General features: G+C 32.2%; 1 protein-coding gene across 3 annotated transcripts; it reads left to right on the top strand.

Moving 5' to 3' along the window:
- The first annotated feature begins 5853 nt into the window (after positions 1 to 5853).
- Positions 5854 to 11202, top strand: LOC113749364. 3 transcript variants are annotated; one of them, XM_027293067.1, is made up of 4 exons: positions 5857 to 5926; positions 6006 to 6195; positions 9090 to 9336; positions 10523 to 11202. In XM_027293067.1, the coding sequence occupies exons 1-4, from the start codon at positions 5874 to 5876 to the stop codon at positions 10861 to 10863; spliced, it is 831 nt and encodes a 276-aa protein (XP_027148868.1). In that variant the 5' UTR covers positions 5857 to 5873; the 3' UTR covers positions 10864 to 11202. The 3 variants fall into 3 exon arrangements, with proteins under 3 accessions (XP_027148867.1, XP_027148866.1, XP_027148868.1); XM_027293066.1 differs by having other exon boundaries at positions 5854 to 6195; positions 9114 to 9336; XM_027293065.1 differs by having other exon boundaries at positions 5854 to 6195.
- Positions 11203 to 11353: the final 151 nt, after the last annotated feature.

Below are 11353 nucleotides of genomic sequence, written 5' to 3'. Positions count from 1 at the left end.
AACCCAATTAGCTACTACTTCAAGGGAGGTATCTTCTTGTTTTATTTTAAACTCTCTTATGTGCTCTTTCTTGCCGGTATTTTATCGAAACATGTCAAAGTTTCGATGAAGCTTTTTCTTCTTTCTGCAACATTTCTGGCCGCAGTTGTTTCTGCAATTTTCTTGCCGGTGGCAATGATTGCTCGATGACGGATCACTACCAGTCGCCAATCGCCGAAGATTTTTTCGATCACCAAAAATTACCAAAATATACACTCATATTCGATTTTTTGCGCAGATCCCATTTTTGAACTTAGTTTTTACAATAAATGAATCAAAAATGGCGATATTGCCAAATTACAGCCACGATTTTTATTTTTTTTAAACACATTACAATCACTACTAAAAATAGTAAAATTCATACAAAAAATACTACTTGTGATTTCTACAATCCAACATGATCAAAATTCACAGAATAATCCAATTTAATTCAACTCTTCATCTTTGGCATTTTTTTTTAACAATTAACATACATACACAAAAATTACTTTTCTGTCCATTAATCTAATTTATGACATTTCCAAATTTTCACCCATACAACAACAACAAAACCAGCAAAATAAAGCAACGAGCAAGCAACCACACATACATTCAATCTAGTTAATTATATATATAAAAAAAAGCTGAAAAAAGGGAAAAGAAATACCTCAATGAAGAGATTGATCCCCTGGCCAGAGTTCTTTTTTTGGGTGAAATTGCCAAGCTCCAATAACCTGACCAATAGCTGTTGGAACTCTTTTTGTTGAAGTCCTCTCTGTTGGTGTGTGTTATCTTGATTGAGAGCAAACAAAGAGTCAAGAATGTCTTCTTTTCTTCTTGCGTCTTTTTGTCCAAGTCCCCTAGTCGAGAGAGAATTGAGAGGGAGAGTTATGAGGAGCCCGAAGCAATTTTTCCTTTTTCTTCTGTGTTTTCTATTGGCAGCCAAAGAAAAGGCCGTGAGAGAGAATTCAAAGGGAGCGTTCTTTTTTTTTCTTTTTGCTCCCTTGCTCCTTCAAGGACCCCCGCTGCAAAATTGGAACCTTTCCTTATTTGTTCCGTTGTTTTGGTCAAAAGGAGTGGATTGTGGTGGCATCATGATGACCAAGGTCATCATGATGTTTCCACTTTTATTATTATTTTTTTTTATATTTTATATTTTCTTACTAAAATCAATTTTTTCTTTTTTTTTTCTAAAATAAACCTGCAAAAATGAGAAAAATGCACATTAAAATGCAAGAAAATAAATAATTTATTAAATAAAAAAATTCAAGAAAACATTAAAAATTGACAAAAATTTGGTGTCTACAACTTGCCCCTCTTTGTCTAAAGTTTCGAAGAAACTCAAGCTAGACAAAGATGTAGACACCAAATTGCTTATTTGTCTCTTCTAACTGCACCTGAGTTAAAATAAACAAGCTAATACTTGGTTAAAATTATAAAAAAACATGACCGAACTCATGTAGATTTGCCTACGTATCCTGTCATAGGAATCAGGACAAACATAGTTCGAATACCAGTGAACCACAATGAAACAAGTGTATTGAACATATATGATCTTTGCAAAGTATAAGAAGTCGGAACTCTCAAAACTTCTAAACATGAAACACAAAATGAATGAGAAAACACAATTGTTAATCAAAACAGTCAAAAGAAGTAAATTATCATAACTAGAAAAAGATGCACGGAGGGATGCAGTTACACTCCAAGAAGGGAGTTAGAAGAGTGCGCGGCGGACGCTGAGACTCGCCAACAGGAAATTAAATTAAATTTGATTGGCAGGAAATAACAAATTGGTGGGATAAAACTCAAGCCCAATAAAATAAAACGGTCAGTGGGATACAACAAACCTGTCGAGGTTGGTGGGATATAACCCAAATCCAACGAAATAAAAACGGTCAGTGGGATAAAAGTGGAGACATCATGATGACCTTGATCATCATGATGCCACCACAATCCACTCCTTTTGACCAAAGCAACGAAACAAATGAGGAAAGGCTCCAATTTTGCAGCGGGGGTCCTCGAAGGAGCAACGGAGCAGAAAGAAAAAAAAAAAAGAACGCTCCCTCTCAATTCTCTCTCACGGCCTTTTCTTTGACTGCCAACAGAAAACACAGAAGAAGAAGGAAAAAATTGCTTCGAGCTCCTCATAACTCTCCCTCTCAATTTTCTCTCGACTAGGGGACTTGGACAGAAAGACGCAAGAAGAAAAGAAGACATTTGTGGCTCTCTGTTTGCTCTCAACCAAGACAACACACACCAACAGAGAGGACTTCAACAAAAAGAGTTCTGGCAGCTGTTGGTCAAGCTATTGGAGCTTGGCAATTTCACTGAAAAAAAGAACTCTGGTCAGGGGATCAATCTCTTCATTGAGGTATTTTTTTTTCCTTTTTCCAGCTCTTTATATATATATATATATATATATATAATTAACTAGATTGAATATATATGTGGTGGCTTGCTCGTTGATTTATTTTACTGGTTTTGTTGTTGTTGTATGGGTGAAAATTTGGGAATGTCATAAACTAGATTAATGGACAGAGAAGTAATTTTTGTATATGTATGTTAATTGTTAAAAAAAAAGATGCCAAAGATGAAGAGTTGAATTAAATTGGATTATTTTACAAATTTTGTTCATGTTGGATTATAGAAATCACAAGTAGTATTTTTGGTATGAATTTTACTATTTTTAGTGGTGATTGTAGTGTGTTTAAAAAAAATAAAAATCGTGGTTATAATCTGGCAATATCGCCATTTTTTATTCATTTTTTTGTAAAAATTAACTTCAAAAATGGAATCTACGAGACAAAACGAGTAGGGGTATGTATTTTGATAATTTTTAGCGACCGGAGAAATCGCAGGTGACAGGCGTCGGCGCCACCGTGGCTGCCAGAGCTTCAATTGGCCGAACAAGTAAACCCAGAAACTGCAGAAGAAAGCTTCGGGGATGCATGAATTTCTGAAAATTTTATTTTTCATCCCCCAACTTTTACCTAATTTCAATGTGGCTCAAAAACTTCTATAAATAATCACTTTTGCCCCTTTAAATTTAATTTTCTTTGGCATATTTTAATATGATTTTTTACAGATTGTTTATGAATTTTAGGATGGAGTTTAAGATTTAATAATTTTGATAGATTTATTATTTTGATTGGGTTTGGTAAAATAGTTGGAGGTTTCTGTGTTTGTTAGGTGGGTTTTTGTATAAAAATTTGGGCTATTTTGTTTGAGTTTTAGTAATGGGTTGTAGTTTATTTTTATTGGGGTTTTTTGGCTTGGGCTAAGAGGTTAGAGCCCATGCATTTGTGATTGGGTTGATTTGGATAAAACTACGGGTTAGCCTGTGTATTTTTTCTTGGACCTTTGTCTGGACCTAATGGCCTTTGGCCCAAATAATAAATGAGAGTAACCCAATGGCCCATTTGGTTAAGAAACCTGGTTACGAAATTGCACAACAGTCCTTGTACTTTTGAATAATTATGTTGTGGTCCTAAATACTTTAGATTTCTTTCAATTAGGTTCCTAATTTAATTACAAAATAGGTCTCTAAACTTTATTTTTCTTTAATTTGGACCCTAGATTTTTTGATAATTGAATTTGACCTCCAAAAATTTATTAATTTTTTCAATTAGGTCCCAAATAGATTTGATTTTTTTTAAATAAAAGTTACTTTTCTTCTTTAATTATGAATTATATTCCTTTTGAATGCTTCGATTGATTGATTTCATGTTTATTTTCATTTTTATAATTTATTTGTTAATTAAATTGATGTCTTGATGATTTTTGTTATTTTTGTAGTTAAATAGGTAAAACCAAACCCAATTACCTACTACTTCAAGGGAGGTATCTTTTTGTGTTATCTTTAAATCCTCTTATGTGCTCTTATGTGATTTTATATGTGTAATTGCATGTTTTTGTTTGAATGTTTCTTTTATTTTATTTTGTTCATTTACTTATTCACTTTATTTGTTTTTAATTTTGTATAATTAAGTTTTTGATTATTTGAGAGGCATTTAAATGCCAAATTGTAATAGTTAGGGGGTTCAAGACATGTATTTATATAGAATATGTAATAATTAGATAGTTATTTTATTATTTTATTCTTTCCCCCTTAGATTGTAGTTAGGGCCCCCAAATGTAATAGTTAGGTCTCTCATTGCTCTTATTGGCCTTGTGTGCTTGCATGCTTGCGTGCTTAAGTATTTACTCGTTTTTCTTAGGATCTTTGCATCTAAATATCATGCTTATGTGTTATGTGCTATATGTGTTTATTTGCTTTTATTATGTTTCATATAATTTATTTGATTATACTAAATGCATGACGTCACTACACTAGTCCAACGCTAGTTGTGGTCTTTTTTCCGTTTCTCACTAGTCCAATGCTTGTGGGTACTTATAGAAATGAGTTAGTCCAATACTAGACCTTTAGATTATTCGTGCGTTAGATTCATTTTGTGTGACATTCATGTATTTCATGCATATTTTTTATTCTAGGATCTTTTCTCATTTTGTATGATATTTCCTATTGTATTATCCTCTATCCCCTACCCTCTATATGTGTTAATCATAACATTTAGAATTACATCTCATTTAAACTAGTTCATTTGCTTGTTCATATTAGGAGAATTATTCTTTGAACATAGGAAATGGGTGATTATAACTTTTTAGTTTAAATACCCATTAATCCCTGTATAAGAAAATTATGTCACGAGTTTTTGCCTCCCATACCCATTATGCTACATTCCTTTTTCTTTGATCACTTATACCTTATGTATATAATTTAATTTTCTTTTCTTTTCTTTTAATTTCATTATTTGCATACTTGTGACCCCTTCAAGGAATTATTTTGGCCTTCGCAAGTAATGCGATTGTATCAATTAAACCCTTGAATGAACATTTTGTCCCTTTCAATATTTTTTAAATTTGCATCCATGTAGGAAACATCCAAATGTGATAAATTTTAAGAGTTATATTAGGAAAATTTTGACTAAATCTCGCAACTAACTTAGATTAGGTTGAAAGGGTGACTTAGGTTTGAGTTACTCGAACCTTTGCCTTCCCTTTCTTCAATCGTGATTCCCGAACTCATTTTCTCTTGTTTTTAAAGACCTGGAGTTGTCGAAAAGGGTTTTATTTTATTTTATTAAAAAACACTTTTGGGTGACTTGGTACACCAAAACTTAATATCAAGTAGCGACTTCTAATTTTTTTTAAAAACCCTTTTTAGATTAAATTTTGGATCCAAACTGTCGTATTTTTTTTAAAGTCTCATTCTAGGTCCTCTTTTCACTTATTTTAAATAAAATCACATCTTTTATAAACATCTTTTTTTTTTCCATTGCGAAAAATGGGGCGCGACAATAATGTTTTGGAGATTGACAAATTGGTCCCATATTTTCGTACTTGAGAACAATTAATACAGTACAAGAATTACATATTGAGGTGATATAATGTATCAAATTGTCAATGTTATGAGGGCTATATATGGGCATCAGGTATTAAGGTCAAATGTTTCAAATACTTGAATACAAAAATGAGATAAGATATATATATATATATATATAGATATATATATATATAAGTCAAATTGATCGAAATTAATGTACCATAACTGCGATTTTCTCAGAAGATTTCTTAGATGTACCTTCTCGAGTCTTGAAAGAAAATTCTGCTTTTGTCCATACATTTCTTGCGTTTTCAATTTTGAGACAACCTTTGAAAATGGACAGATATACATTGCCCATAATATTGATCACTATTCAATATGTGCAAACGTGGCAGGCAATATATATAACCCGCTCATGACAATCACTTCTTCTCCTCACATTTTCTTCTCTTTCTTGCTTGGCCCTCCATCAATGTCCACCGCTCTCTCAAATATCATACAAGAACATGAGGGGGGGAAATGGAGGTAATGGCCATTTGCTCCTTCAATATAATCAGAAGGCTTTCATAAAACATGACAATGATCATAAAAACTTCTTTGGCAGCTTTCATGGCTGCTATACTAACTGTATAGACACAAATATAAACGATGAAGAAGATCAGAATTCTTTTGGTTATGATGGTCGTCATGAAACCAATGGTCATGCAATAGAGGATGATGATTGCAACGACTACCAACCCTTTGATCATGATGAGAGAACCCTCTATTGGGAATCACAAGAAGCTTTGCTCCAGGTATGTATTTGTATATCTATCTAGATTCTAAAAGTAAGCTTTTCATAGTTTTGCTGTACTTGACTTGTACATCAAACTTTGTCCTCATGAAAAGTGTAATAATCAATTTTGTAGTTTCTGGTTATTGATGTCTTTATGCATGTTTTAGCTTCCATTATTTCATTGAAGAGATAAACAGTTTAGGCGCCATGCATGATTCTTTACTTTGGTATGTAATGTAACGTTAAGTACCTTTTTAACATAGTAAAATAAATTCAAGAGTTCGTTCTTCTTATGAACTAGTTTCAAAAGGACGATGAATATGATTAGCTCGGTCGGCTACCATCTATTACTGTATTTGACTAACAAATTGAGGCTTGCTGCTTTAATGTTGTTTAAGTGATTGCAAAGAGCATTGTCCAATAATTATATTTAGTACATCTTATACAACTGCTTTTTCCTTTTGGATTTAGTGAACCTACATTTTTCAGACAACTTGGGCAGCCAAGAAATTTCATTTCTTTGTCTTCCAATAGGGAAAATTTCTTTAGTATTGTGCATTAAAATTGTGGAAGTTATCTCCTGGTTGGTTTATAAAATGAGTGGTATGACTTTCATTAACACTAATAGAGTAGAAATTCAATTATTTTATTTCATAATGTGAAATTAAATGCAGTGTCTGAAAATTAATGGTATGAATTTCATTAACACTAAGTAATTAATTTTGTACAACACTTAATTTTTTTTTAATCTTTTTATTGGTTGGAAACATGGGACAAGTATCTTTTCTCATCAAGTTTCTTAAGTTCGTTGGAATAGAAGGAAGTTTTTGAACAAGTTGAAGACCTAACACTGTAAATAACTCTAACCAGTAGTACCACCAAATAGCTAGCCTCAGGACAAAATTGTTTCAATTGTTGTGGCTGAAAATTTCCTAACCAATTTATTCAATAAACTATGTTAATATTCATATGTTGTTTGTCTTTATGAATCTCCAATTGGACAATTAGTTGTCCATTACTTTATGTCCATAATTGTTAGTGCTTTATTGGGTTTCCTATTTTATTATTTTTCGCACTTTCTAAAGTGAGTGCTTATAAAGATGGAGGGGAAGAATCTAGTAAAGGGCAAGCCAAATGTCTGGTGAATTGAAATTCCACCACAGGAATATCTGCAATGGTCATTTTCGGCCTTGGGCAACTAATGACTAAATATGTGGTGTGGGGGGACGATGGAAAACCAATTTTGTCGAGTGCCTACTTATTATCTTGCGAATATACCACTGAAATCTAAGGCGGAAATAGAAAGAATATACTACTGAAATAAAATGCTCTTAATGAACAACTACATCATTGATTACGTTCATTTTCCCGACTCTACAAAGCCAGGAAGCAATCTTGATATCCATGATCCATCAATGCTTTGAGTTTTTTTTTCTCTTTCACTCTCACAAAATTAAAATGAGAAGGTTCTGTATAATTCCCCAATTATCTAATAAAAAAAGATATAAACCGAATTCTGTTTTATGTATTTGTATATTTTTTTTAGTAGTAATAAATGCTCAAGGTCAAGGGATCGATATTTTGAGTTGTATAAGAGTTAAAGAAATGGCTTTTAACTTTGGGATAATTTTAGAAACTTCCCATGATGTTTCTAACAATTTCAGTAGCCTCCCTTAAAGTTTGCAAATTTACACAAACCTCCCCTGAAATTAAGGTTTTGATAACAAAATTAGTCCAATTAGAAAAAGTAACATTAAAAAAGTACTTTAAGGAGAGAGATGAAATTTTTATTCTATAAATACCCCTTAAGCATGTATATAAGTTGTATTAATAAGAGAATGAAATGAAAAGTTAAAAACAATTAATACACACATTTCACCACTCAAAAAGTTCATATTTAATAAAAGATAACACAAATAAAGAACAAAACTACACTAGTCATCACAAGATTCAGCAAAATAGAGTAGTCATCTCTTTTGACATGATGTTTGTTATGATTATTGTAACTTTGAACAGAAAAAATTGTCTAATTTTGCCTTTCTTTTCCCTCCTTTCTTCTTTACTAATATCTAACAGTTAAATAATTAGAGCACTAATTAACTATTAGTCACTAATTAATGGAAATAAGTGTTGGAAATTTCTTTAATGATGAACAATGACTTGTAATTACAAAATAACATCAAACTAATATATCTAATAACGCTATTTTGTGATTGATAGAATTTGACAATGATCAGAAATCAATTGTATACAATGTGAGAAGAAATGTTCGGTAATAGAAAAAAATATAGGCCAAAAGAAGGTTGTTTATGAGGATATTTCTTTGAAACTCTTAAATGTGTGACTGCTGTAAAATAATTTTATGGAACTAAAGGAGAAAGGAGGGAAAAAAAGGTAAAATTCAAAAATTATTTGGTTCAAAATCACAAGAATTATAGCAAACATCATGTTAAAAGAGATGACTACTCTATTTTGCTGAATCTTGTGATGATTAGTGTAGTTTTGTTCTTTATTTGTGTTATTTTTTATTAAATATGAACTTTTTGAGTGGTGAAATGCGTGTATTAATTGTTTTTAATTTTTAATTATTTTTATTCTTTTACTAATACAACTTATATACATGCATAAGGGGTATTTATGAAATAAAAGTTTTATCTCTCTCCTTAAAGTACTTTTTCTAATTGGACTAATTTTGTTATCACAACCTTAATCTCGGGGGAGGTTTTGTGTAGTTTTGCAAACTTCAGGAGAGACTAGTGAAATTCTCAGAAATCTCAAAGAGAGGTTTCTGAAATTATCCCTTAACTTATGACAAGTACCTTTTAAGTCCAAAATAGTGTAATTCGTATTCTTAGAATTTTAGCATAATAATGTGGAATATTGAAGTCTAAAACATGATTCCTCTTTCCATAGCTGAAGAAAGTTCAACATTTACAGGAGATTTTGGAACAATACAGTTCGAGCGGTTCCAAGTCCAGGGAAGAACTTAGCAGCCTCATACAGTTAGCCAGAAATACTAAATTATGCGAATGTCTTGGCCTAGATGTAGATGATTGCTCCAAGTGCTCAAGGAGAGCAATTGTGAATTTTCTGCGCGGGAAAGGAATTAATGCCAGCATATGTACCTCCATGTGGAAGAAAACACATTCTATACCAGGAGGTAAAATCTTCCTAATTTGTCTCCACGTATAGAGATGCATGTATACTAATATGTTGAGTGCTAGACTATTCAGTAATCGAAAGAGGCTGTTAATTGAAATGTTACTACTCTTTTTTTTTGTACAATATGTACCTCCAAAAACTTGTTTGAAAACTAAGACCAAAATAAGAACTCTTGGGATTATACTTTTCTTAAATTTATAATACTGCCAAATATAGGTTTTTTTTTTTACTTTAGTTTGTTTAGAAGAAAACACATCTTCAACAAGAAATTATATGTTCACCAACATTAGTGATGACAATTAATTCCAAATCGCAATGGACTACCCATGCAGGATGAGTTCACGGGATTGAACTTAGGTCTTATATACCATCGAAAAATAGGAATAATTAGGTATTATTTGAGTTTATGATGGGACCCATTTCTGTTGCTTTTTTTCTTTCTCTCTCTTTTTAAAAAAAATTCTTTTTTCCATACTAGATTTGTTTATATTGGATTCCATTTTTGTTTATTTTATTTCTTTTTTTCGTCGCACAATCGCTTGAATTGTGAATATCATTTGATTATTAACTTTGACAATTCATACACAATTTTCTTTTGAATTTGGATTTTTCGATTCATTTTCTGTTTTGTTAAAATATGCGAGATAATTTGATAACTTTAATTGCTTTTTAGTTCAATAATTTTAATTACTTTTCTTATGACATTCCACGGATTCAACTTCATCTTTTAGTATTTTTTTCCCTTTTGTTCCCCACTTCCTGCATTGAATTGAGTCACTAATTTGGTTTGATATGCTTTTTCTAAAACTAAAAAATTCAAAATAATTTGGTATGCAATAAATCTTCACAACGGTGTACTGAGAAAATCTATATTACAGATCCAGAAAAATAAAATTTAAAAAAAAATTGGTTGTTGATTGAAGTAGTCTGAGATAGGTGAACAGGAAAAGGAGATTGCTTTTTAAAAATTTTAAAAAAAAAACTAAAATAAGATTTATTGGATATTTATGGCGGCATGAAAATAAGCCTCACTGACTAAATGGGAATGTTTGAGTACTGGCCCCTTTTTTCCAATCCCATTTTAATCCCACCCAAAACCCCTCCATCCCTCCCATTTAACATTAAGCCTTAAAACAAGAAATTGTCTTGCTATATTAAGCTCCGTGGACTCTTGCTTTTAACAGGGAGACATGAGTACATTGATGTAATTGCAAGTGCTCAAGGAAAGAAGAGGAAAATCAGGTTTTTGATAGAAATTGAATTTCGGGATGAATTCAAAATGGCAAACGCTTGTGAAGACTATAACAAATTGATAGAGCAACTCCCAGAGACCTATATTGGCAAGCCTGAACATTTAAATGCTATTGTTCGTGTAATGTGTGATGCAGCCAAAAGGTCTACAGCAGAAAGAAACATTCATTTAGGTCCATGGAGAAAGATGAGCTTCATGCAGATGAAATGGTCAGCTTCAAACCAAAGTAGGCATGAGCATCAATCTTCTTCTTCAGCTAATAAACTCGGTTGAAGCAGAAATATACAGATGGAGTTCGACCCTATTCTATTGCCGGCTACTACTAGCGTTGTGAGAGTGTCCTCTATACCAGCCAAAAGTTTTGGAGATCCTAGAGAAAGTTTTGTACTTTCAGCAATTCTGTACTTTTACAGATCTTAGTTTGAGTTTTGTCAGAGAACGTATACCTTGAACTGAGTATTTATGGAGGGAGAGAGAGAGAGAGGTGCAAGTGAGGGTTCTTGCTGATTCATTTTTGTTACAAATAAGAAATGACATATTCAGAATATACGTATTTAAACAAATTTTACTGTTGCCTAGCGCTCAAGCGCTCGCAAGTCTCGGTCAAGTGCCCAATTGTGGTCTTCCTATAATTTATGGTCTTAGGGCATGGAAGGAAATATATGGTGTCAGGCTGGAAATCTCAACCCTAGCTATATGTGAATATATCTGCATCTTTCTAAAAGAAAAACGTTAGCCCTCTACAAGCAGGCTACCCCTGTAA

Source organism: Coffea eugenioides, chromosome 10, assembly GCF_003713205.1.
Source record: "Coffea eugenioides isolate CCC68of chromosome 10, Ceug_1.0, whole genome shotgun sequence".
Lineage (NCBI taxonomy): Eukaryota > Viridiplantae > Streptophyta > Magnoliopsida > Gentianales > Rubiaceae > Coffea > Coffea eugenioides.
The sequence above is the reverse complement of the archived record's forward strand: the minus strand, read 5'-3'. Positions and strand labels throughout refer to the sequence as shown.